The following is a 27,858-nucleotide window of genomic DNA, read 5'->3' on the forward strand; positions in this document are numbered from 1 at the left end:
GCGCAGCAGCTGCTTCCTGTTCAGCTGTTTCCGTTTCCGCTGCTGCTGCTGCTGCTGCACACACACTCACACAGACACACACACACAGCTGCGCTTTAACAAATTCTGCTACTAATCGATACAAACATTTATTTTGTGTTGCACATTCGAAATGCACCACACACAAAAAAGTCCAATATATAAAAAACAATTTAACAATTTGAACAGCTCGTCAATGTTCAAAGTGATTTGCCAGCAATTGTTTAACGCTTTGCACAATTTGCGACGACGATTTCAATAATGCTTTGCTAATTGGCAAAATTATCTTGCGTTCTTGCTTCCTGTTGCCCAAGTTTGATCTGTGTGGTCCAAAGCTCGACGATAAACTGGCAAAAAACCGAATGTCCTTTGACTGCCTTTGAAGCTGCGAAAAGCCTAAAAACTCAACTTCAACACAATCGAGTTAAATACACACCTCACTGCCTGTGTTCAAGTTGAATAACATAGAAAGAGAGAGAGAGAGAGAGAGAGAGCGAGAGAGAGAGGGGGAGAATCCTGTTGTTTTGCATTTTGTTTTGCTCGGCATTTTTGGCCCGCTCTGCTTGTATTTCATCATTCATCGAGTTAATCTTTCATCATTCCGCCCCAAAATTGGCCATTATTGTCCGACGCTGTCGCTGGTCATCCAGCCTCCTGAACATAATATACAGATGCGCGGCCACATACCAAGAGCCAATGGCCACAACTGCAAAATGATACGTCACATGGAGTACTCTCTAAATAAATATATATATTACTTATATATTACTCAATGCCAATACAATGCCCCATGAATCATTCAAAATACTTCTTACGAACTGTATATAATCGAAAATGGTCACCGGCAAAAGCACTATCCAAGGTAATATCAGAAATGGCTTACGCTGTAAGGCAACTTTATATCAGTTATATATCTAATGCAGCATATACATATTTGTAGGGCGACTCACCAATAGAGCTCCTGGTGCGAGCAGCACTGAGACAATCGCATGGAGTGTGGAACAAATGCAACTGATCACTTTCGTTGTATCACTCATTGCCAAATCATTGATAATTTCGTCATAGATACAATACAAGGCAACAATTAGGGATTTCAGACTGATTACTATAGTGGCATATTTCAATATTTTTTCTATACTTGACATATTCTAAAATGACAATTTTTTCGGATACTCAAAATAATAAAGCACATTTTACAGTCGACAAATTTTGTAGTATTTTGCTTAGAAATAATATATATAAACCATAGTAATAACTTCTGGTAGCTGGTGAGTTTTTCCTCAGAAAATGTATGATTTTCTTTTGAATATAAAATTAATGAAAAATCATCAACAAATGTTGTTCCAAGTTGTGTCAAGTGTATTTTTATTACAAGTGTATGATTTGAGGACTTAATGAAGAGTTCTAACTGAAGTTTTACAGAATTGTAGATTAATTATTAGTAGTCCTTTTTTATAATCTTTAGAGTGCCTCAGTTCTCTTACAATAAGTTTTGTACATTTCTTAATCTATACTTCTAGCTAAAAGCTAATATAAGCGGATTGTCTCTAAGCTATTTATTGTTGTTGGTTGCTCCCTGGTGCTTCCTCAGCCTGAGCAGCCCCGGCAGCCGCAGTGGACGCACTCCACGATGCGACCTTCCTCCAGCTTCGATTTGGGCACACGACAAATGCAATTTGTGCCGAAATTCGTGTCCCTCGTCTGAATGCAGCGCAGGCAGCATAGATTCTCGTAGCCCGACTTCTTCCACTTGGCAATTAGATTGCCGTCGGCGATCTTTTCCTTGAGGCAATAGTCGTACAGCTCCCGACTGATTGCCTTGCGGCGATAATACAAATCGTAAATGTATCGCGTCTTCTGATGATGAATCTTGAAAATGGGCCACAACGATTCCGTAATGCGTTTTCCTTCGTGTGGCTCCGTTTCCGCTTCACGCATCTTCTGCTCCAACTCCTCAAGTGTCGGTTCAATTAGCTCCCATCCATCGGGTGGCGCTTTGCGACTGCGACGCACTTTCGGCATTATTTATGCTTCAATATTTGCAATAAATCAAATGGAAATCGGCTTGTTTCTTGTAGATGAAAATACAACTAAAAATAGGAAATGTGGCAACGCCGCACAGCAAATGCATACGTAGAAGAAGATTGCCAAGTGCTGAGTTATAATTGTGAGACTGTCTAATGGATATGGAGACTTACATTATTTAATGTTATTTTTTAAACACAATTGTGTTTGAATAAATGTTAAATGTTATTGTCAAATGTGAGCTTGTGACGTCACAGTTATTACCATTTCTTCATTATCTGGCAACTTCATACAGACACCAAGAGTGTTAACCAACCAATGACGTCACAGCTGCTATCTTTTCAACTATGGGGCAACATTCCACAAAGTAGAGTGCTGCCAACGTGAGCCAAGCGGCGCAAGCAAAAGCAGCTGTTCGACAAAATGCAACGCCTGCTTCAAATTATTCTTAAGAATGAATAATTCAATTGGAATGACGACAATAACAATGTGCAATATTTGAAACAAAAGTCAGAAAGTCAAAAATAGCACCAAGAACAGTAGCGATAAATGGATCCCATTGTGTTCTTCATAGTGCTAACGACCATTTATGGCGTGCTCTACTTTTTCGATCGCTTCTTTAAGGTGTGTTTTCCTTTTGGGCAATTGAATGAAGTATGCATTATATTAAAGTATAAATTTCTATTTTAATTAAGAGCTGCATGCATTATCCATACGATGCCTTTCTGCGCAACACCGGACTAAGTGTTAATCTGCTGAGTCTGCATTGGCATTCGAATGCGAGCACCTTCAATCGGATGCTAATCCGGTGGGGTTCCACGGCGGGGAACAGTTGCACCCGCAGTGTTCTGGTCAAGAGCTTTAACATGGGCGTGTTGCTCTCTTTTTTACTGCTGCCAGTTGGCCTCATTCTGCTGATTATCACCATATTCAATGGCAACGAGCCAACAGCGACTACAACAAAAGAGGCCACAGTTCAGCTCGAAATCTTGTTGCCTGGTGTTAATCTGCCGCTGGAGGAGATTGGCTATTATATAGCTACCTTGTTGCTGTGCACACTGCTCCATGAGCTGGGACATGCACTGGCTGCGGTGCTGGAGGATGTGCCCGTTACGGGTTTTGGTTTTAAGGTGAGTCTGCAGAGAGATCTTTAATGGATTTTAATCCTAATCCTCTTTTTAGATATATTACTGCCTTCCCTTGGCGTATACGGAATTGTCACACGATCATTTGAATAGTTTACGCTTCTTTCGCAAGCTGCGCATTTTGTGCGCTGGCATTTGGAATAATTTTGTGCTCGCCTGCGTTTGCTATCTGCTCATCTCCACACTGGGCCTAACCATGTCACCGTTCTACGCGAACAACGAACACGTAATTGTTACGGAATTGACGCCCAAATCTCCGCTGCGCGGGGAACGTGGTCTGCAGGTGGAGGATGTCATCATTCAGTTAAATGATTGTCCCATCTCTGGGGAACAGAGTTGGCTGCACTGCTTGCTGCAGGAGCAAAGTCAACGTTTGGGTTACTGCATCAGTTCGGATTTCATACGGCTCAACGATGAGAGCATCGACATTGGGCATCACAGTTCGGATGGACGCCTGCAGTGCTGTGATGAACGGAATCCGAATGTGAGCTGCTTTGAGTATGTGGAGGATGTGCTGCTGGTGAATGCCCCGGCGGAGATACCTCAGCATGTCTGCCTGCCGATGCGACGCACCCTCGAGGATTCCATGGGCTATTGTCGAACTGGAACTGGAGGAGCTAGTGGAGCTGCTGCATCTGTTGCCTGTTTACATGGCTTCTGCCTGCATCCGCTGCTGCCCAATCGGACGAGCATTATGATCTTTAAGCGTCGCAATCTGGAACAAGAGCAACTGGCGCCCGTTATGTTTGTGGGACAAGCGAGGGATGTGCTGCACACGGTGCGCATCTCTGGGTTTGTGCCGCGCTTCAAGCAGCTGAGCGCCAGCTGGCCGGATGCCATTTCCCTGCTGCTCCGCTACAACGTCGTCTTCAGCATTGGTTTGGCCTTAATCAATGCGATTCCCTGCTTTGGCTTCGATGGCGCCCACATCACAAGCACTGTGATCCACAGCTTCCTCGTCGGTCGCGTCGAGGAGCACGCGAAACGAGATCTCATTTCGCTGATCATCACCAGCGTGGGTTCGCTGCTCTTTGGACTTGCTTTGCTCAAAGTTGCCTGGTTGAGTCTGCTGCGGCCTTTGCTCTGAGCTTCTACTGTAGTTAACATGTACCTACTAAAGCAGTGTTGACATGTCCTAAAGCCTGCAAAGTTAACAGTGTTGAGATGTAGCCAGAGTTAACATGTATACGTTGCTTAAGTTAACATGTACCTACAATGGACATCAATGTTACAATGTACTAAAGCCTACTTAGTTAGCGAACATGATATGTAGCTACATGGTTGCTAGAGTTAAGATGTACCTACAAAGTAAACCAATGTTAACATGTGCTAAAAAACTATTAGGTACATATTTGCTAGAATTAACATAACGTTATCATGATTACATTTCAAATTGGCTCAAAAGTACTAACTGCTTTACTCTGGTACACTACTTAGTTAACATGTACCTACAAAGTAGTCGACTGTTAACCTGTACCTACAAAGTAAGCACTGTTGACATGTACCAAACAAGAGAAACAAAAACAAAACGAACGCTAGACTGCTTTTTCAAACACACACACACAAACAGAGACTTACGGAACAGCGAATTGTGGCACCTCAAAGGTTTTCTAAGCATATTTTCTAATGGCTTTGGTGTGTTCATTTTAAGCTTTATTATTTATATATATATAAATATATTTATGGTTGTAATTCTTCGAATTCATCAACAACGACAAACAAGCTCAAATATATATACATATATATATGAAGAAAGATTCAACCTTTTGTTTTGCTCACTTTGCCGCATTTGATTTGGTGCCACTCAATTGGAGGCTGGTCTGCAGCTCGTTTAAGCTGCGTCTGCCGCTTTGCAGCAGCATTTTGATGGCGACTTCGTCGCTCTGCCCGCGATTCAAATTGAAATCGTGTCGTGCCCAGTCACGCAGCTCACGCTGACTGTGCTTATCGGGCACGAGGCGAGTAGCTCTCCAGATTTCCCTATACAATTTGAGCACCTCCTGGCGCAGCATGAACTGTGCGGAACAGCAATTTGGTGATTAATTCATTTAATTTTATCACATTCTCTCACTGCTCACCTGCTTTAGACTAAGCGCTGCTTTGGGTAATTTGGACATTATAGCATCTCTCTTTGTTTACGATTTCAATTATTTTCGAGTTTGCTTTTTAGTTTTTTACTTGGTTGATTTCTTTGCAGCTGTCAGAAGCAGCTGATTGTGACAACAGCTGTTTTTTGTTTTGCTAGCAGCTGACGCGCTCTTTAGGTTGAAGAGCGAGAGAGCGCTTACTCTCTCTCTCTCTCTCTCTCTGACTCTCTTTTATAACGTTGGCAACAGAAATATCTTAAAAAGGAAGAGAAATAAATTGAATAGCCAATAAATATAAGTTTGGTAAATGAAAATATACTTATAATTTCACTTATCAGTTTTGTTCATCAAAAATCATTAGAAAAGAAGGCATAAAGGCTTTATGAAAGAGAACATAAATCAAAGCAAATTATTTTTATATTTTTGCCGGTTTTCAGCCGCCAACTAATTCGAATACAAAAAAAGATAGTCTTTCACAAGCTCTTAATTATATTTAGTGCTCTTTGAAGAGTTGGCAATTGATATTATATTATGAAAAGCTATCAAAGAACAACTTTTATTATAGACAGCATAGTAAATGTGGGCTTTATTTATTTATTGCACATATTTTTACCATTTATTAAGCAATATTTAGTCAATGCAATAATTTACTTTGGCAAATGTGTATTGCAGAATAATTTGAAAAAGATGTAAGAATGATTAGATAATTTTATTTGTTTATAATGCGTTGCAGGTGTAGGAAACATATGCAAAATAATCATAAAATATATGTAGGAAATAAACAACAATATCGCATATATTTTAAACACTATAAAGCATTTTTTATGATTATTTTTGCTTGATTAGATAATTTCCTAGGTTAAATATGAGCAGCAAGTATATAAAAATATATGTAAAATAATTTTAAAAAATATGTAAAAATGAGTTTACACTTTCTCATATTTTGACCCCGACGTGATTTGAACACGCAACCTTCTGATCTGGAGTCAGACGCGCTACCGTTGCGCCACGGAGTCATATGAACGATCTTGCGCCAAGTGGCAGCAAAAGTTGATTGTTTTAAGCAATTGTATGCTTAATTGAAATGCACGGCGAGTATCATTAACAACAACAAATGACAACAAAACAAGAATTTCTTATGTTTTTATTTGTTTTTCGACATAGACACAAAACGCAATTAGAGATTGAAATGCAATTTTCAACGGCTGTCACGATTTTCATTAGTCAGCTGTATATCCTATATATATTTCAGATATAATAAGTAAGTATATATAAGTATTTAGTTTGGCACTTGCATAGCGAGAGACATATTATTTATTTCATCAAACAAATTGTTTGAATGCTTAATTCATCTTATATTTAGCTGCATTGTGTTCATTTAATTGACACGCCAGCTGCTTTGTCTTCTTGTTGATTATGATGTGCTATTTAAACACTCAATTTAGTTTGAATAATATAATAAACAGAACAGGCAATAAACAGCCTCAAGTTAGTAGTAGCATTTAGTTGGCACTATCTTCACCAATTAGTTCCAGGCACGCCGATATTAAGGGCGACGACTGGCACCGTTCAATATAGTACACGTTACAGAGTGGTAAATGCACAAATAGCCAACGTCTTTTACGGCTTGTTGCCAGCTGTTTTGCCACATGCCATAAGCATGTCGCGTTACCAATAATATTGGCAGCCAACCAGCCAACTAGATGACAAAGACCCTAAACCAAGTGACCCATCCGTGTGGAATGCAACTGATTGATTCTGTCAGCTTTTACAATGAATCACTTTTAATTGTTAACTAAACTCTTATTAAAATCTTAAAATTATACAAGAGAATATATGTTTATATCTTAGAGTTGAGTTATTAAAACTGAATAGCAATTATGATTATAAAAAGCTGAATAGATTTTTAAATCTTAGCGTTGAGTAACTAAAATCGAATAGCAGGTGAAATGTTTAATTCAAATATTTGCCAATCTTAATATAATATTCTTATCTCTTACTGTCTTTTATTTAAATGTTGTAATAATTTTATATTGATTCATTTTTAATTATTAACTAAAGTCTATACTAAAGTGTAATATCCTATTCGTTATTTAATTTTACATAAATATTTTAATAACTTACTTTAGTCTTCAATTTTTAACAATTTTAAAATGGATCAACCTTAAATGCCAAAATTCTTACCCAATATATTTCAAATTAAGCTCAAAAAATGCGTTTGACCAACAATTGATAGCCGTTGGCCTCTATAAAACATATGAAACATTTTTGAGATAACTTGAATTTCGCCATTAATAAGAAATTTGGATTCCTTAGCTGTGTGTGTCTGTTCGTTTCAAGTGCGTTTAACTCGGTGCAATGCCGCACTTGCAAACAATTTTGAATAAATTAAAGCAAATTAGACATAACACAATAATAAATTTTCGAAAAAAGTACAAACAAACAAAGGCGGGCCACAAATACTCAAATACGAATCGAGCAGGTAAACATGCAGCAGCCACACGATGCAATTTATTTATAGTCCACGAGTTGCATCCACCACAATAAAATGAAAATATGCAGCAGCAGCAGTGTGGTGCACACAGAGAAAGAGAGAGAGAGAGAGAAAGAGAGAGAGAGAGTGCAACAGAGGGAGAGAGAGGCAGACAGTGGCAAAGAGATAGAGAGACTAAATTGAGACAGTTTCGTTTTCGTTTTCATGAGATGGATAAATCTTCTTAGCCGCCTCAGCGCCCAACTTTGACTCATCAAAGTGTGCAACGAAAAGGGGCGCTGCATGCAGAAGGGGGGTTGCAGAAGTTGCCACCACATACGTCATCAAGCAGCAGCAGCAGCAGCCACTTGGACTGGACTGGGGACCCACAGCTGCGCATACGCAGCAGAGGCCAGCAGAGCACACCAAGCACAACAAGAAGAACGGCGCTTTGCACTGCACAGTGGAACCAGTCTCTATAAAATGCAATGGAATTAAGCTTTAGAAAGAACTCGGAATATCTTTGAATTTAGTGAAAGAATCAGCGTATAGGAAGATCAATTTGAATTAATTGTAAACTTAGACAAGTTCTTAAAGTAAATCAAAAGCAAAGAAAAAAATATTGAATTGTATAATATTAAAATTATTATTATTATTATTATTATTATTATTATTATTATTATTATTACATGGAATTCTTTTTAAAAAACGCTGTTTGCCATGTCCTTTAGTTAAGTCATTATTCACCGACTTATACTCATAGCCAATGTGTTGTTGTATAAATGGGATCTGTGCACAGTTATTGAGCAGTTGGTCCCACTGTGCGGGTGTTCGAACGTCGCTCAAGTAAAATTCACATGGCAGTGGCCGCCAGCGTCAAACGTTGATGAAACGCGGCCGCGTGCGGACGTCGACGGTTGGCAGCGAACGAGAAGTGAGACAAGCAAAAGGCGAACGAAGAACGAGAGAATCGCAAACGAAAATCTCAAAATCGTTTCGAAAAAATTAAACACACACACACACAGAGAGTCTCAGAATTGAGTTCGTAAACACGAATTCGTAATCGTTTTCGTATTCGTATTCGTATTCGTATTCAGATGTGCATGTGAAAAGTGAAAATGAAAATGAGCATTGGGCATGGTTTTCCTTGACGTTCGGTTTCGTTGTTTGTTGTAAAGCGGAAAAATCAAATCAAAAAGAAAAAACGAAAAAAATAATACGAAAAGAAAGGCAATTGTGAGTGAGAAACGGCCGTACACATAAAAATATACATCATGTCGAAAATATAAAGCTATTTTTGGAATATATATTGGACAAGCGCTGCATTGGAAATTTTTTCATCTACAAGTGAATAACCAGAAAAACCAAAACCAAAAAAAAATACAAAAAAAATTGAAATACTTGAGAGAATGCGGTTCTCAGATATACCACAAAGTAGTCACAATAAATAATAAAACTCCTTGAGCTGTAAATATCCATTTTAAAATAATTTTCGAAAATAATAAAAAGAATGCACAACTACAAACAAAGCAATATTGAAAACAATGCGACGCAAAATTAAAATGTTTTCAGTGAGCCAAAAACAAAAAAAAAAAAAAAAAAAAAAACCCAGAATTTTCATAAAGATCAACAAAAGAAATCGCATTAAAAACCGAATGTGTATAAAATTCAGCAGCCTCTTTAAGAATTAATAAACAAATATGTAAAATGAAAAGTGATATATATATTTATGGTGTGAACAATTCAAAATGAAAATGTATATGATATATTATCTGATGGATAATGAAGTTGCCTTGGATTGTTTTTGTTTTTGTTGTTGTTGTTATTGTTGTATTCGAAAGAGTGCCAGTTTGTCAAGATAGAGAACTTGATTTAGCCGAAATTGATATTAATTCGCTTATATGAAATTTAGTTTATTAAGTAACAAATTGAACTGAGTAATAAATATAATAATAGATGCTGATGTATGCTAGTTTTGAAATGAATTTTGAACAATTTGAAACACTACATCAGAATTCAAATACTGTTACTTTCTGCTATATATAATCTAAATATATATAAAATAGCTGCTATTGTGTTCTATTACAGTTAACCCTTTGATCAAACCCTTTTCACATCACCCGTTTCAAATTCAAGTCTTCCAAATTCAAAGTGCGCGCTAAAAGTTCTTTTAATTTTTGATTTTTTTGTTGTTTTTTTTTTTTTGTATTCTTGCTGGGCGCGTTAAGGCAAAATACATTTCTACATACCACAAAATCCACTTGGCTCTTGTTTTCTGTGGATTTGTTATTGTAATTTGTAATTTGTATTTTCGTATTTGTTGTTGCTCTTGTATCTGTATCTGTATCTGTATTAGTATTGCTGTGTTATGCGATAGGTGGTAACGTTTCGTATGGGGTATTGAATTACAAGACACCAAAGTGCGCGCGAACCAAACACGCTCACACACACAGCTACAGATACGGATACATATACATATATATATATATATATATATATATATATATATGTGTGTGTGTGTGTGTGTGTGTACTAAGCACAGATACAGCTACACTCTGTTGGTATATAAATACACCGCCGTCTGCTTGCGTGCGTATCCAATGGATGCGAAACAATATGCAAAGCATACAGCTACAGATACAGATACACATATACAGATACACAGATACAGATACACAGATACAGATACAGATACACAGCTACAGCTACAGCTACATCTACAAACATTCATCAGAAGCGGCAAACGAAGCGCTCTGTGAAAATTAAGAAGACGCTGTAATTAATTATGCCCTCAAAATAAAAACACAAAAAATATACGAGTATATATGTAGGAGGCGGCATTAGGAAGGCGTGTATAGCAAATGATTTTGCCCAAGTAACAAATATGGAAGACGCAACCCCTTCGATGATTGATCGCCACACTGTAAATGAGAAAAATCGGTGACCCCAAAAATGCCCATATTCTAGTAAAAACTACAATTAGAAATATAATAGCTGCCTATTCAACATTCATTCATGACTAGAGTGTTAGGGAATTATTGCTATGGAAATTTTTGTGTCTTGCAAAACTTTTTAGCTGCCATTTTTAGAGAGTCGTGCAAGCTCAGCAGACATACATATCATTTTTGCCTCTGGTGCAACTCAAAGATACATTTCTTAAATATTTCATAATTAATGATAAATTTCCACAATAACAGTCGTCAATTGATAAATTTATAATCGAAATCAAAATCTTTCGCGTTTCAGTTAACAACAAAAAACCAATCAAAAAAAACGGCAAACCGTTAACAATGTCGGCCAAAACATCACCATCGAATTCGCGCGAAGGCAATGTGGCAGCTGCCGCAAGCGTTGTGCCACCAAATGTGGCCGGCGGCGGCGTTGTTCAGATCAAAAAGGAGCTGCCCAGCGATGAGATAAAGGTACGTTTTATGAATGAAAAACAGACTCACAGATGCAGAAACACACACACACACACACACACACACACATGTATAGTTGCAAGTATTTAGATACAAAGTTGCGTTCACGTAATTCTCACCTTTAAACATTAATTGTTGGCAAAGCTACAACAACACGAAAAAAAAACTCACACACACAATTATAATTAATGACTTCTGTCTGCACATCGGTTTTAAATAGTATTCAATAACAAGGATGCAAAAACAAAACACAAACAAAAAGAAAAACCAAAAAAAAAGAAAATACAAAATTTGCTAAAATAAAAGCCAGCAAAATGTGCGTTTAAAAGAAAACGCAAGAAAAATGGCAAAACATTCAGCAAATTAAAATACATATGTTTTTTTCATTTGAAATTTTCTTATTGCAGTTGAATTTTCTCCGTTTTTTTCTGTTGATTTTTTATTATTGGTTATTTATGGTTTATTTTTGGCTGCGATTTCAAACGTGCCGAATGTGAGGTTGAATTCAAATATTAATATGTAATCAGAGAAAACTGAAAGGTTATATTTACTTGTCGGTGTTTACATTTATTTTAAAATTCATTTCATTTTTATCATTTTCCCAGTATTGGTTGGTTTTTTAGCTATTGAAATTTTGTTTGTTTATGATCACTCATAAATTGGAAAATTTAATATATTTTTTTAAATTATGAAAGCAACAAATAAAGTTTGTTTTATACTATTGTGAAAGTTGATTATATTAAAGATAAGACACATTTATTATGTATTAAAATAGCTTGACATAATATGAAGCATTTGTAAGACTTTCATCAAGCTTGAGTGGAAAATCGCTTATTGAAATTTACCAACAAATTTTATTATAGATGATATTACATTTTTCACTTTTTTAACGTTACAACTTACACTGTAAGCTGAAAACAGATTATCTATCTCAAATAATCATCTAAATTTCAATTCACATGCTGAAAATAGAGTATTTTACAGGTAGAAATATCTCACCTCGTTCAGGAGAATTAATGTTTTTCATTTCGCTAAGATTTTCGATAAGCAGAATCAAAAACCAATTGGAGCTGGAATCACGTTTTGATCGAGTCCCTCACTGCTATTTTTGAGGGTCGCGTTATGATTTATTGTCTGCGTTCTAAATGTCAAACAAATGACAACAAATTAGCAATGCTCATTATTCAAATGGATTTATTACATTTATCTAAAAAGATGCATGTATTTTATGCTCAAATAAAACACACAATTTTTCATCAATTTCAAAAAACTTATTAGTTTCAAGTTACCACAATATAAATATGATAATCTGAATACGTTTAAGGCTAGCCAGAGATGTATGAATTACACAAAAATTATATCTTCAAACTCGAACTCTTACTACAAGAAAATCCTAAACTAAGTCCCCAGAATTCAAATGCCGAGTTTCAATTACAGTTTTGATGATGAGCACATTTCAAAGTGTGGAAACTATGCAACAGCAATGATAACTTCACTTCTAACTCTGACCAAAGCCCCACAGCAACCCCCTCAGCTCCAACCCCCTCCCCTAACCAACCCAGGCTAGTTTTAGATTACCATAACAGAGAATTAACAGAAACATTTTTGCGCTTAGGATTCTCTACCTCTGCCTGCAGTTTTGTGCATAGACGAAAGGTTGGAGAGGTGGGTAAGCGCAGCTGGCAGCGACGTCGACGGCGAGGTTGTAGTCGAGCAATTACGATTACGCCAACACTGTGCAGAGAGTTAACTGTAAACCGAAGCAGCGTTGGTAATTTTATATTGATATATTTTTATAATCATTTTAACGAGTGAGCGAACGAGTGCGTGTGTATGTGTGTGTGTCTGTGTGTGGGTGTGCAAATAGACGCAGACTGCCTGCCTCTGCCTCTATCTCAGTCTCTCTCTCTCTCTCTCTCTCTCTCCTACTCTCCCACGCTCTGGGTCTCCGTCTCAGTGTCTCTTCTTACCTCGTTTTGCCCATTACCCCGTTTGTGCGCTGCTCTCCCCTCCACTTCTCTCTCTTCTTCTTCTTCTTCTGTTATTATTTTTTGCTCTGTGTGAGTTTTTCGCCAAATGAGCAAAATTAATTTAATGCCAGAGACCCGCGAGAATGACAACAACAACAACAACAACGATGACGGCGGTCTCACAACATTTTTGTTGTTGTTGTTGTTGCACGTGTAATCGGATCGGTAAATTGAAATTGTAGCCGCTGGCTTGCAGTTGAGCGCAATGATATTATTAAACAGAAAAATTATTATAATGAATGAGCTGCGTTTGGGATTGGGTTCGGGGTTTTTTTTTTAATACCCTAAACCAATTGAAAGCGGACAGAAAGGGGTATGCCGAAACTGTGTGAATGCATGTGGCAGACTAAAGGAATTCTGGTTCTGGGTGAACAGACGAGTCGTTATAGCCATGTCCGTCTGTACAGCAAGTCTTTCTCGGAGACTATAAACAATGTAGAGGCTTCAAATTTGGAACACAAGTTTTCAAGATTACTATTTATTTTATCTACAACTTCCTACGCTTCCGAGACGTAAATGGACATTGATTATTTTTATTATTTGTAAAGATATCAGCTGGATAGCTTCTTTATATCTATATTGGCTTGTATACAAGACGTAAAGGTAAAGGGTATCTGCTAGTCGAGCTCTCTCGGCGAGAGTTTTCTTACTTGCTTGAGATTGATCTTGGGTCTGCAACTTTGCTTGAATGCCGTTGAAGTGGGCGTTTCAGGGAATAAAGCTAGGAAACTTATAATTTGTGTGTTTAAGTAAAAAAAATCTTAAGTAATTTAGCGGCCAGTATTAGATTAACATCATAATTCAAATATTCATATAGAACACAAATATTACTAATATTTTATACATCAAATGGATTATACTATCTGATACTTTAGTTATAAACATGAAATAAACATTTTAATATTGTTCCTTACGATTAAAAGTACAATGATTTATTATAATAAGTATGATTATTTTATTATAAAAAAATAAAAAAATATTAATTAGATATTTGCTATTAAAAATGCAACAATTTATAATTAATATTTTAATGGATGCTTTCAAAATGTCAACCCATTATCCACATTATACGCACACACAAACTGACACCCAACAGTTACCCCAGAAAGTATGCAACACTTTCTGTATATAAAAAGTATCAATTAAAAATATTGAAATTTAACCGCTTTATTTTTACCTGGCTCAATCAGCGGGCCATAATTATAAGCTGCATTTGCTGCAAACCAAGCAACAGCAAAATTAATGGAGAGAAGCAACAAAAAAAGGGGAAAGAGAAAGAGAAACGCAAGCCAGAAAACAGACAGCATAATTACAGCCCAACAATAATAATGAAAACAACAACAAACAAACAACAAATACAACATTAACGCGCCTCATGGGTGCAATTCGATAGGACTTTTGTAAGACGATACGCTTCAAGGTTTCCGCTTTATGACAGCGTCGCGCCGTCTGTCCTCTGTCCTCCCTCGCCAGTCCGTCCCAAACCAAACCAAACCGATACCGAACCGAACCGAAACCGAAACCGAAACAAACGTTCCAACGTCTCAAAAGGATGTGCGCGAACGAAAGGAGCCAATGAACAAGACACACATTATTGGGTAGATTCTGAATTTGAACATTAACAAAACTACAAAAAACAAGTTTTATTTGTTATCATTTTCAATTTGTGTTTAATTCAAAACTGCAAATTTTAAAGTTGCAGTATAATTATCTCCTAACTAAAGATTTTTAGGTATTAATATTTATTCTCTCTCTTTTAAATAATCTAATAAATATATTAATTGATTTCGAGTAGAACACATTTTAATATACTTCAATTCACTTGAATCGATGATTTTATAGTGCGAAAGTTTTCCTATTTCTCGATAGCTTAAACATAGCATAACTTGTCTGACAGCCCTCGCATGCAAGTCGAATCATGATAAATTTAGCACGTTTGTGTTTTAGGCCAAAGGCTAAGGTGGAGACCCATATTGTACTGAATGAAATTAATAACTGCTTGTGGGCGTCATAAATGATATTGACAAATAGAACAGTTGTTATTCAAGCCTCAGTACGCATTAGCTCACATGCGACCATAATAATAGATGGACTATGCTTTAATCACCCTAAAAGGTTATTCGACACTTTGCGAATTGGTTCACAATCTACCCACTATTCCCATTCCCAAAACTATCGAACTGACTTATGTTTGGAATATATTTTCCATAATGTTTTGGATTCTAGATTAAAACTGCATTCAAATTTGGACACATAAACTTACTCAAAATTTATCAGATTTTCAAAAGGAATACATTTTTAGTTATGGTTTGACGTCTTACAAGTGCTTGTAGGGATCGGTTAATACTTTGAAAAGAATTTGAAAGTCCTGGGCCTTTTAATCAAGGTTTAAGCTGTCGAATAATTCTAAATTTAAATCTGAAATTCAGTTTCTAGCGCATAAAATCATTAAATCACTTCTAGAAAAGTTAAATACAAATATTTTCGATAACTGTTTTTATGTAGAGTTATTCCATCTTGGTGTCCTGTTTTACAATATATACATATATATATATATGGATGTCATTCCTTGCAGTTACTATTTGCTTGCCACTTGGCCACACGCACAATTTTCTATACATCCATCGGAGTTATAACCTTCTGCATGTTGAGCTAGTGCAGAAAGCAGTTGGATTGAGTTACAAACACACAATGACAACGCTGGCCTAGCAGCCATTCAGAGTGGGGTGTGTGTGGGGGGTGGGGGGGAGGTGTGTGTATGGGGGTGTGTGCCTAGGCATATAGATCAAATGACGCGGCAGCAACAGAACTTTAATAACAGCGTTTCAGATTGAATTACAAACAAAATAGAATATGATAAATTCTAGAGGAAAACACCAGCAAATGCAGCTGAGAGAGTGCGAGAGAGAGAGAGAGTGAGAGTGACAGAGAGAAAGGGATAGGAATGTAACATGAGGCACCCTGTGCAGGCAGCATCAGCACGAAGCTACCAACTCCTACACGACAGGTGGCGCTAGTTAGTTAGAGCGAGAGATCAAATTAAAATAATTTCAAACTAATTTGAGCCACTGAGTGGGCGACATTATGCAGGACACGTGAATAAAAGAATCCCTTTCCACAACCATAAACCAAGTCTCCTTTCCTCATGCTTGTATGTATGTATGACCTATCCTGACCTGCTGTTGCTGCTGTTGACGCCACCATGCATCAGATGGCGCTCGAGTGCAGCTGCTGCATTGATGCCACCAATGCCATCAGCCACTTGCAACGAGAGACCTTTTTTGTGAGTCGAGACTTGAGTGTGTTCTGCGAGTGGAGAAGTGCACAAAGACATGGCTAAAAAAGGCATAAGAGAGTCGAGTGTTGTCAATACACAAATACGACATAGAACGGCAAATTAACATGGCTGCAACTCTATATGGCTCTCGGCTAAAACAATATAATGCATACAAAGTGCTTATATACCTTTTCTGCACTTCATTTAATTTAAAAACAAAACTGCCCTTCTACTCGATTCTCATGAGTTCAAGTAAGGCCTACACAGTTTGATGTTTATTCAGTGATTTTTATACATTTTGTAAAATATATAAATTAATAATTATTTTAATCTTAATATGACTTACTATTTCTCTATTTCATCCTCTCATATCAGATATATTTTTTACTCTTTCTCAATTTCCATATATCGCCGTCTCACTCTCTTCCTTATCATCTCTCTCTAACAGTTCATCACTCCGTGTCGCCCTCTTTCCACCTCTATCTCTATCTCTCTCTCTTTCTCTCTCTCGCTCTCTCTCTCTCTCTATCTCTCTCTCTCTCTCTCTCTCTCTCTCTCTCGCTCTCTCTCTCTTGCTCTCTCTCGCTCGCTCTCTCTCTCTCTCTCTCGCTCTCTCTCTCTCTCTCTCTCTCGCTCTCTCTCTCTCTCTCTCTCTCTCTCACTCTCTTTCTCTCACTCTCTCTCTCTTACTCTCTCTCTCTCTCTTACTCTATCAATTCTACTCTCTCTCTCTCTCTCTGTTTCAATTTCTCCCTCTGCTCACACTCTGGTTGTCTGACTCTCTTTATTACTATCTCTCCTTCTCACTTGCACTTTCTCCCTTTTTCTCTCGATTACTCAGTCTCTTAATTCCTATGTCTCATACCCTCTCTCTTTGGCGCACTCTCAATGCCGCAGTCCCTTCCTCTTTGTTTCCATGATCAGGAGAAAAATAGAAATGAGGAGCAAAGTGAACTTTATGTGAAATACAATGATTTGGGCGACATCTTAAAAGTGTTTGCTTGACTTACTAAATTGAAACTATTTCCATTTGTCTAATTCTTTTAGTAAACTTTTTATATTCTTTTCTTTTCTCTTCTTTCCTCTATACAAATACGTATAGTCTCTTGTAGTATGCGCAATTTTAACCCACTCTTCTCAAAAGCAAAAAGGTCATTGTAACACAATACACATCTATGTGCACAGTAACAATCCTATATATGTATATATATATACAGTTCTATATAGATATATATATGTGTATTTCTATGTATATGTCTGTATAGAGAGTCAACCCATATCTGATGTACACACACACACACATTTAAATGAAATAAAATATTAAGTTGCAAAACAAGACATGAGGAAAACTGAAAATTCACACACAGTAATATATATACACTGAGAGAGAGAGAGAGAGAGAGAGAGAGCGAGACAGAGACTCACAAGTATGTCATGTAAGAATTCAAAAGAAGGACGCGCGTCATTCAATCCCGAGCTATCGATATTCGATTACAACAAACTAAAAACCGACTGACTTTGTGCACGACACACACACATATATGTTTATGTATTTGTGTGTGTGTGTGTGTGTGTGTGCCTTACCGTTGAGAAAACTAGCGTAATTCTAGAATTTGTTATTGTTGTTGCTGTTATTTTCATTTTTTGTCTTTTTTCTTCTTCTTTTTTTGTGTTTTTTTTTTTTGGGTGGTGTTGGTGGTGGTGGTGACTGAGAGCTGAATTGGATTTGGCCCGACTACGTCTCCATCTCCATCTCTAGTTGGCTCGGCTCTGTGTTGCAGCTTGGTTTAGCTCGTTTTAGTTTCTAGCACCAACAACAACAACAACAAGAACAGCTCTCAGTTGAGCTGTGAGTTCAGTTTACTACTGCTGGGTTCAGGGTGAGTTATTATAAGCGTATTGGGTTGCCCATCGTCTCCGTCGTTAGCCATTGCCAGCGTATACTTTACATTATTCTATTAGGTTTCTTTTTGAGTAACCGTAGACATGTATTAATGTGGCCGACTCGCATAACACAAGCAGCTAGCAGCCAGCAAGCAGCCAACAGCCATCAGCCATCAGCCAAGCTATTTCAGTTGGCTATAACTATGACTAGAACCTCAACTAACTACCCAAATAGATGAGGTGCAAAAAGGAGCTGCTATTCAATATAAATATAGCTATCATATATGAATGCTATGAATATAAATATAGCTGTCTATATATGAGAAGTGAATACTGATCTGGATGGAATATTAATATGAAAAAGAGGTAAAGGTAAAATTTAAATTTATGTCTTTGTATATATGAGAAGCGAATACCAATGGGGATTTAATATCACAAGATAGCTTCATCAGATGCTGGAAAAAATATAAGTAAAATATAAATATATCTATGAAAATAACTGCAGTGTTTTCCGACATTGATAAGATATGAAAAGGTGATTTAATGTGATAAGTACTTTGACAAATTTATCCAAAGAGTGTACTGTGCCGGATAAAATGTGAATATACGATCTGATTTCATGAGTATAAATATTTGTATGATATATGATAAAATTTGATAAAGAACTCAGCATTATTCGTTTGCCTAAAACTTGAATCAATTAAAATATCTTATTAAAATCACATATTTTGAAGACAACACTGCTTAAATCCAAGCAGCCATCCAACTCAAGCTTTTCGCTCAGTGTATGCAGTGGTTCTTGACAATCGTCGAAGTGGCTCTCGAAACGGGAACTGGCTGCAACTTGGATCTGGACTCACAAAAAAAAAAAACGAAAAAAAAACACTCATCAAGTCGGCTCCAGTTCATTTGTGAGATTCATAATAAAAACGAAAATTTGATATGTTTTTGTAAAATGAGATTTTTTGCGAAATTTAACAGACAGCAGAGGGGAGAACGGGAAGCGTAAAGAATGCTGGCAATTGCCAACTGTATCTGTCAGACACTTTGAGCAATAATTTAAATGGAATTTGAAAAATATATGTGTATATATATAGGAGTATATGGGGAAATGATTGCAAGAATGGGAAAAGGGTAAACGAGTAAATTCAGCAGCCATTTCAGCCATGACAAACCAGACAAAAAGTCCAACTTCAACTTCAACTCCATAATGACAAGAACAACAATAACAGACTGAAAAAGGCATAGAATTTCATTTTTTAATTAATTGATTTTTATTCGCATTTCGGTTTAGAATTTCAGCTGCTTGCAATGAGCGCAAGTTTAAATGTCGGGAGGCTGCCCAAGACCCCCGATTGCCCCTCATCCCTCTCCCACTTAGCCGGTTCCCCTCATCTGCAGGCAACGCAGCTGAGCTCCAAAACGAACGCACAAATCAGAAATTAAAAACCAAACATAAATTAACAGTCAAATGATATTAAAAATCCAACAACAAAAAGAGACACCAGAGCACACTAAGAGCGAGATAGAGCTACTGTGGCAGCTATAGAGACAGAGAGGGAGAGAGAGAGAGCGAGAGAGAGAGGGAGCGAGTAGGTATCATAAGGTAGAAATGATATGCTTACAACAAAAAAAAAAGAGCTAACAGCAAATGCGCCTCCGATTACCGCACAGTTGGACTTGGACTGCGAACTGAACCAAACTGAACTTGAGACGGACGGGCGTGCGTCTCCTTTGCCTATAAGTAAGCCCCTCCAGTCCGCCTACCGCCCGCCTCCTCCGCCGGCCAGCTTCCCCGTCCACTGCAATAAACCTCCACCACAGTCGAGGTCGCACCTGAGGCGTGTAATCGATATGCCTTGCAGCCAGTCACAAGATTTTTATCGTGCGAATTGTTAATACTCTACACAGTCAGCGAGACAAACAAAACCAGTCAATTTTACACTCAGAATAATCTTACATAAATCAAAGAGTAAATCTTGTCACATTTCGGTTAACAACAAAATTCTTTTTCATTTATTTATCATTTATATTGTGATTTATAAACAAATCAATATTGTTTAATTTACATTTGCACCTCTTACAAATAAACTCACATTTCTCACAGTGTGCCACTTGGCTAAGAGAGAGAGAGAGAGAGAGAGAGAGAGAGCGGCTTGGCCAGGGGGGGGGGGGGGGCAAAATTATGGCCGAGGGCTGAGAGCCAAGCGAGCGTGTGATCTTTTTCAAGACGTTGCAAGACTTTGGGGCAGACAGACTTACAGCCGCTGATTAGACGGCTTGCGCTGTGTCATCAAGTTGGCAGCGTCCGCTTTATCCCACTGTGCGTACAGTGGGCAGAGAGTGTCCACTGTCCAGTGTCCAGTGTCCAGTGTCCGGCGATGTATCGCATGACAAATGCCAAGCTGCTTATTGGGCAGCAGTTAGTTAGCAAGTCGCAAATCAGTCAAGTCACAAGGCATTGGCATAGATTTCACAACTTGTGATTCATTCATTCATTCAGTCGGTCGTTCCGTCGCTTTGGCAACCTATAATTATTTCACAATTTCTGTGGCATTTGGCAAATGCGAGATTTTGCCCAAAAATCTTGTCGTTTGCCACGCCCTTAAATTGCATGTGGTTGTTTTGTTAGCTTGTCTTGTCGCATTCAAACTGTCAACGACTGTGTCAACATTTTACACATGTCGTATGAGTAATTTATTTGAAGCATTCCTCAGAAGCACCAAAAATGTTCCCAGTAAATGTAGAAGGGGCACAGTGGCGAGTAGATAGAGAGGGAGTTCCTTAAACTTACTTTACTAGTAAGTAAAAGTTAATTTATCATTTTATCAGTTATGCCAAATATGGATTTCAGAAAAAAGGGTATAAAAATGTGAAATAATATAAAAAGTACAGCTGATTGAAAAATTATTTTAAAAATTATAATTTGTATTCTTCTTCTTTGAATAAATAATCAGTAAAAATATTCCATATATTGTTTTAAAATATACAAAGGATATTTTCTATATCTTTTGCAATGAATCACCCTTTTCGCTGCAGGCCCCCTTTCGGTAACGCCACTGTCCTTAGTTCTGTCCCGCCTTATTTGACTGTTGCAGTCAGCAACAACAACAACAACAGCAACAATGAAAACAACATCGACGACGACTTTGAATATGAGAATTTCAATGTAATTTGATATGTCTTAATGCAGTTGCTGCGTAGCCTTGTGTGAAATTTACGTATATCCATACAGAGCACACACACACACACACACACACATACATTCATGTAGATATATCATTTTGGTTTGTTTCATTTCAAGAAACGAGAAACGAAAACCCAAACAAACTTTAAAAGCCGCAAAGAACTTCGACTCCAACTTCAACTCCAACTCCGACTCTGATCTTGCTTTTGTGTGGCACACATTGTTGTTGAATTTTAAAAGAGTATTGTATGCAAAAAGGCAACTCTCATACACACACACACACACTCGCACACACTCGCACACCCTCGATGCATATCAATATCAAGCACAGCATCTGAGAAAGGGGGAAGGGTTGAGGGTTGGTGAACTGCAGCTGGCAAAAGGCACATATCCCATTGCAAAGAAGAGCATGCAACAACAACAACAACAACAACAGCAACATAAACGACTTAAAGGATTATGCCTGCAAATGTTATCCATATACCCCAAAAAAAAACTAGTCAATGCCTTCCTGTCCCCCACACTCCGTCCTTCCATGATAAACTTTATTTTTGTGTGTGTTAATTGATATGCTTATGCGAGTGTGTGTAACACACTTGTGTGTGTGTGTGTTTCGGCAAGTTTCATCAAAGTTATTAATTACAAATTTAGCCATAATTCATTCCACAACGCTTTACGCAACATTATTACACATTTAAACAATTTTAAAAAGCAATTTGAAATGCACAAATGCTTCAATTACCAATTAATATATTTTCTATTTAACGTCCGAAAAGCCATTCCATTTGTCCATTTGTACAATTTATTGCTAAAGAAAATATATATAATATAATAATATATTTATATATGATAAATTGCACATAACTTTAAAAAATGTTTTTTTTTTTGAGCAGAGAAAGCTAAATTTTTGCTAAACTAATTCCGATGAATTCTATTGTTTTTTGCTACTTTTAAAAAAATATAAAATAAATTCAATTGTATAAAGTTAAAATCATAATTGATCTTGTGAAAAGATTCGTTTTGATTACAGAAAGAAAGAGAGAGAGAGAGAGAGCTAAGTCAGTCAAGCAAATATAAAGTTATATTTATAATATGATATCTTTTTGTTAGAGAAAGTGAAAGTGAAATTTGGTTTTTGTTTATTATTTGAAGCTTAAGTCATTAAGAACACTTATAATAATAATTTATATCATCCATCTATGAAGATTGCTTGATTGATTGATGAGGAACACAGCGGAAATATTATTAACTTTTATCCAAATGCAACTTTCTATCTTAAACTATTCGGATTTCCTTTTATTATTTTATTGTCTACAACTTTTAAATGTTGCTCGCACTCTTATCAGATAATTAATAAATGCTATATATATTTAATACCCATTTAAATATCATGTGCTGCAAGAATATATGCTTATTATTAAGCTGCTACCGCAAGGGCAACATAATGCGGTTGCATGCAACAAGAAGTAGGAGTTACGATTATGCGGCTCACTGAGTTGCACCTGCAGCAGCAATGTTGCATGTAGATAGCGTTAAGAGCTAGCTAGGGAGTATTATGTTGCCACAAGATACTCGTTCAGCTGCCTGCCTGCCTCTTAACTATCTGTCGATGTGCCAAAAATGTGAGAATGTTGTCAGGCGGCTATTGAATGACACGAGCCACTTTTGGCTGACTATTTCCATACGCTCAGCCCTTTGAAAATGGCCTAAAAAAAGGTTGTGCTAAAGTTGGCAACAGAAGGAAGAATTTTCGAGCATTTTTCATTTGCCTCTCAGATCTGAGAAACTAGAAGAGCTGTAAAACATAGATTCTCGGTTCAGTTTATTTAATATAAACGATAACTATATCGTTATGGTTATCGATCAAAATCAATTACGGATAATTATATAAGCTATACTTTAAATATATACATTTTTATAGCCTTCTAATTGAGTTTGAATATACCTTGACATTAATATAATTATCTGTAGAACATTAGTCAAGCAAAGAAACGAAAAACGAATTTTTCATCAGGTTATTTTTAAAATCGAGGACTTGTGCTTAGGGTATCCCCTAGTCGAGCACTTTCAGTGAGAGCATTCTTCCTTTTCTTTATTTTTTGCATTTTTTGTGCGATTGTCGTAACTGAAACTGTGTCAGCATTCGGCTGAATTGCGTCCGTCACCTTATATCATTGGCATGCCTATCAAAAAAGGAACAAAAACGATGAGTTAATCTTTTGGCAACTGCTTCTGTTTCTGATTCTGTTTCTGTTTCGGTTATCATTTCGTTCCAGGAATTCGCGCAGCATACAATGAACGAGTTGCTCGGCTGGTATGGCTTCGATGGCGTCGATGTGGATCGACTCGACCTAACGGCAAAGACATCCCGATTGCTACAAAGTGCTGCTGCTGTCGCAGTGGCAACGCAACACCAGCAACAGCAACAACAACAACAGCAGCAGCAACAACAACAACAACAGCAGCAACATCGCAGTTATTTGCGCAGCAGCCGCAGCAGCACTTTAGCCTACAATAACAACAATAACAACAACAATAGCAACAGCAACAACAACAACAATAGTAGCAGTAACAGCAACAGCAACAATCGCAAGTCGAGCAATTTGAACTGTCACAGCAATACGACAACACCCTCGGATCACGATACACGCAGCTCCCGCGAGGATGACTCCAAGAGTCCCCACTCAATTGGCAAACCGACTGCGACAACATCGCATGCCGAGGAGAAAATAGGTGAGTGCTGAAGCCAATCAGCTATGCTTGACTAGCATATACCCTGCTTTCACACACTCTCCTTTTAGTAGCTATCAAAATAACTGTATTTATTACTATCGTAGCTAAATCTTATTATATAAAGTCAAGGATAACTACATCAATTTCTTCTTTAGATTGCAATTGTAAACAGAACAAGAACATTAACTACTTTTTAAAACCACTATTGCAATTGTTGTTTATCCAGGACAGGGTTTTTCTTTGCCTAACCAGCGTTGCCCTTTTTCTGTTCACAAGTATATTAAATGTATCTTCCAAAATATATATGCTCAAATAGGTCTTCTGCCCAGACAGCACAAGTCAATCAAAGCCTAAGTTTGTAGCCCTTTGATGGCTGCAGCTTATTTAGCTGGACAACTTGATAGCTGTAGAGCCAAAAATCAGAATCAAAATCAAAAATTCTGTTGCCTCAACGCTGCTGCTTTCGTTGCTATTGCTGCTGTTGTTATTGATATTTGTTGCAACTTGATAAGTTCGACTTGTGCCCGGCATGGGTGCAGCACTCGCCTGAATCCCTCCACCCCTCCAACCGCCTTTAACCCAGCAGCCAGTAGCTAGTCAGTCATTATGCAGGCAGACAGCTTTGAAACTTTGCTAGCTTTGGCATCAACTGGTTGGGTTTAACAGATTTTTTTGTTGTTGTTGGTTTTCGGCTGCTGCTCGATTTTGCTGCATTATCGAATAACAGATTCATTAAGACCCAAATATGGCTTACAAGTTTTTAAAAAAAATTAATACCAAATATTCAGTGAATGAATGCGGTAAGCGAAGGGTTGATTCTGCAGCAGAAAGGGGGCAAAGGGCAGACTACTGGGTAACAGGCAGCTAAGTGAAAGTTAAAGGATTTTTTTTGTTTTATGGATATGCTGCACGAAAGAGGAAGCAGGCATTGAATAGAGCTGTAGTTAAATGAAATCCATAATCAAATTAGTGGACTCGTGAAGCACAAAATGAAATGAATGATAGCAAAATTATAAAATAGATATTGAAATATTGATGTAAAACTGGGAAATTTCTAATGATACCCAAAATGCTGAAACCCAACTAAAAACCATGCACACACCAAGCACACTTAGAGATATTCAAAATGAGCTTTGATTAATTTTGCAGACTACAACAACTGTTGCTGGTGTCATCGACCTATTGCGGAGAATGCACCGGATTATCTGACCAGCAGCGATGGACCACGTTACTGTTCCGAGTCCTGTTTCGGGCAGAGCCGTCGGGCGTCCTTCAAGAAGGCTAAGACATGCGACTGGTGCAAGCACGTACGGCACGCCGTGAGCTATGTGGACTTCCAGGATGGGGCTTCGCAGCTGCAGTTCTGCTCGGAGAAGTGTCTCAATCAGTACAAGATGCAGATCTTCTGCAACGAGACGCAGGCGCATCTCGACATGAATCCCCATCTGCGCGACCAGGGACTGGACAACGACAAGGCAGCACTGATAACGCCCGATCTCTGGTTGCGCAATTGTCGCAGTCGCTCCGCCTCGCCTGCGTCCACAATATCGGTGTCGCCGGGTCCAACTGGAGCAGTTAGTGCAACAGTTGCAGCAGCAGCTGCAACAACCGCCTCGAAGCGCAGCTCGCCATGTTTAACGCCGCCCAGCAAACCTCTGATCTCAGTGGCACCCGCCTCCAAGTTGCTGGCCCAAAAGACGCCCATCTCTGCGCCCGTCTCCGCTCCAACTGCATCTGCACAACAGTTGCAACGCCAGCATGGACTGAGTGCCTCGAAACCAGGCCGCCGCAAGCGTTCTCATCGTGCCGTTGGCTCCGAGACCGTTGCCAGTCTGCTACAGAAGCAGCAACAACAACAACAGCAGCAGCAGCAATCACCGTCGGCTCCACTCAGCGTTGACTTTGCCAGCAGCAGCGTGCCACTGCCACCGCTATCACCCATGCAGGAGCAGCAGCAGCAGCAACATCATGCTCAGCTGCCACATGCCCAGCAGCAAAATGCCCAGCAGCAACATGCCCAGCAGCAACATCCGCCACAGCAGCAGCATCCTCCACCACTGGGTCGACCGCCCACCAGTTTGCCAGCCAGCTACTTTGCCACACCTCCAAATGGGTTGCATGTGGTGCATCCTTTCGGCGCACGATCCGCAGCAGCAGCAGCACATCCACCACCACCACATCCATTTCTTGCACCACCTCACGGCATGTTGCCGCGTGGCTTTGGTGGCCACTTTGCAGCACCACCACAGCTTCAATTTCCACAGCAGCCGCAGTTGCCACAGTTGCCGGAGTTGCAAGGAGCACTGGGTGCACTGTTGGGTGCGGCACCACCGGTTACGGTGATGGTGCCATATCCGATTATAATACCGCTGCCCATACCAATACCCATACCATTGCCCATTGTGGATTTTTACAAGGCGCACTTGACGCCGGAGCAGCGCAAGCATTACGAGGAGCAGCGCAGGACGGCAGAGGAGGAGCACCAAGAGCCACTTGACTGCAGTAAGGCCAAGCCAGAGGAGCAGGTGGAGCAGGGGGCGAGGGAACAGGACGAGGGAGAGCTAGAGGAGGAGCGGGAGAGCGAGCAGCAAGAGGAGAAGGAGCAGAAGCTGAAGCAGGAGCAGGAGCTGAAACAAAAGCAAAAGCTCGAAGTGGAGCCAGAACCGGAGCCGGAGCACGAGCGGGAGCGAGAGCAGGAGCAGGAGGAGGAGCTGCAATCCATACCAAAGACAACGCCAGCGAGGACAACGCCATCACCATCAGCATCGCCATCGGCATCGACATCGGAATCGCAATCGCAATCGCCCACTGCTGATTCGTTGGAGACGACGCACTGTATCGTGTTGCCAGAGGCGGCGGACGCGGTGGAGGCGACGACACAAAAGCTGCCCATACTGAAGATAACGCGACTACAAAGCAAACGCACACTAATCCAGACCAAAGAGACCACGCCCACATCGCCCACATCGGGGGGCAGCAACAGCAATAACAGCAGCAACAACAGCAGCAATAATAGCAGCAACACCAATAACAGCGGCAACAGCAATAACAGCAGCAGCAACAATAACAGCAGCAGTGCTGCGGCAGCGGAATGTAGTCGACCGTTGCGCAAACGCAAGCGAATTATCGATTGTGATTTTCAGAAAATGGCCACAGTCGAGACGCACAACAACAATAACAGTAACAGCGCGGGCAGCAGCAGCCATAACAGCAAGCAGGAAGACGAAGACGTGTGCAATATGAACAGCAACAACAGTGCTAAAGCTAAAAAAAGTAGTAATTAGGCTAAGCAAAGAAAACGTACTAAAGTAGTAGCATTAGTAGTAGCCCTCTATAAAAAATAGTAGTATATATTTATATAAATATTAAAAAAAAGTGTGCGTGCTGACTTAAAAATACTTTTAATAATTATAATAAAATGTAGTAGCACATAGTGCGGGCGAAATTTGAATTTAATTGAATGAATAAATTATTAAATTATGTATTTACAACATCAAAAGGTGCAGTGTTTGCAATAAATAACAATTATTAGTATTGTCGAAATAACATTTTTTCGTATTCGGTACAAAGTGATAAC

General features: G+C 38.7%; 5 protein-coding genes and 1 non-coding gene across 8 annotated transcripts; 2 read left to right on the forward strand and 4 right to left on the reverse strand.

Moving 5' to 3' along the window:
• Nucleotides 1-58: 58 nt before the first annotated feature.
• LOC116805917 lies at nt 59-1,282 on the reverse strand. Of its 3 annotated transcripts, none has more exons than XR_004365453.2 (4): nt 969-1,282; nt 788-913; nt 455-724; nt 59-403 (listed from the first exon to the last, which is right to left on the reverse strand). XR_004365453.2 is itself a non-coding variant. In XM_032741117.2 (4 exons), the coding sequence occupies exons 1-3, from the start codon at nt 1,161-1,163 to the stop codon at nt 615-617; spliced, it is 420 nt and encodes a 139-aa protein (XP_032597008.1). In that variant the 5' UTR covers nt 1,164-1,183; the 3' UTR covers nt 162-403; nt 455-614. The 3 variants fall into 3 exon arrangements, 1 of the variants encoding a protein (XP_032597008.1); XR_006246906.1 differs by having other exon boundaries at nt 162-403; nt 777-902; nt 969-1,183; XM_032741117.2 differs by having other exon boundaries at nt 162-403; nt 788-902; nt 969-1,183.
• A 72-nt stretch (nt 1,283-1,354) lies between these two features.
• Nucleotides 1,355-2,105, reverse strand: LOC6568801 (protein BUD31 homolog). The gene has a single exon (XM_001994953.2). It carries the CDS (start codon nt 2,038-2,040, stop codon nt 1,606-1,608), a length of 435 nt encoding a protein of 144 aa, XP_001994989.1. The 5' UTR covers nt 2,041-2,105; the 3' UTR covers nt 1,355-1,605.
• A 312-nt stretch (nt 2,106-2,417) lies between these two features.
• Nucleotides 2,418-4,829, forward strand: LOC6568800 (membrane-bound transcription factor site-2 protease). The gene is made up of 3 exons (XM_001994952.3): nt 2,418-2,667; nt 2,739-3,173; nt 3,226-4,829. The coding sequence occupies exons 1-3, from the start codon at nt 2,593-2,595 to the stop codon at nt 4,273-4,275; spliced, it is 1,560 nt and encodes a 519-aa protein (XP_001994988.1). The 5' UTR covers nt 2,418-2,592; the 3' UTR covers nt 4,276-4,829.
• A 116-nt stretch (nt 4,830-4,945) lies between these two features.
• Nucleotides 4,946-5,390, reverse strand: LOC6568799 (LYR motif-containing protein 2). Its single transcript, XM_001994951.3, has 2 exons — nt 5,267-5,390; nt 4,946-5,203 (listed from the first exon to the last, which is right to left on the reverse strand). The coding sequence occupies exons 1-2, from the start codon at nt 5,303-5,305 to the stop codon at nt 4,964-4,966; spliced, it is 279 nt and encodes a 92-aa protein (XP_001994987.1). The 5' UTR covers nt 5,306-5,390; the 3' UTR covers nt 4,946-4,963.
• An 829-nt stretch (nt 5,391-6,219) lies between these two features.
• Nucleotides 6,220-6,291, reverse strand: Trnaw-cca. The gene has a single exon. It is a non-coding gene; the product is annotated as a tRNA-Trp (tRNA).
• A 2,851-nt stretch (nt 6,292-9,142) lies between these two features.
• LOC6568797 (sine oculis-binding protein homolog B) lies at nt 9,143-27,772 on the forward strand. Its single transcript, XM_043215265.1, has 4 exons — nt 9,143-9,182; nt 10,995-11,170; nt 23,825-24,281; nt 25,431-27,772. Exons 1-4 carry the CDS (start codon nt 9,158-9,160, stop codon nt 27,563-27,565), a joined length of 2,793 nt encoding a protein of 930 aa, XP_043071200.1. The 5' UTR covers nt 9,143-9,157; the 3' UTR covers nt 27,566-27,772.
• Nucleotides 27,773-27,858: the final 86 nt, after the last annotated feature.

This window comes from Drosophila grimshawi, unplaced genomic scaffold (assembly GCF_018153295.1).
Source record: "Drosophila grimshawi isolate 15287-2541.00 unplaced genomic scaffold, ASM1815329v1 contig_1367, whole genome shotgun sequence".
In the NCBI taxonomy this organism is placed as follows: domain Eukaryota; kingdom Metazoa; phylum Arthropoda; class Insecta; order Diptera; family Drosophilidae; genus Drosophila; species Drosophila grimshawi.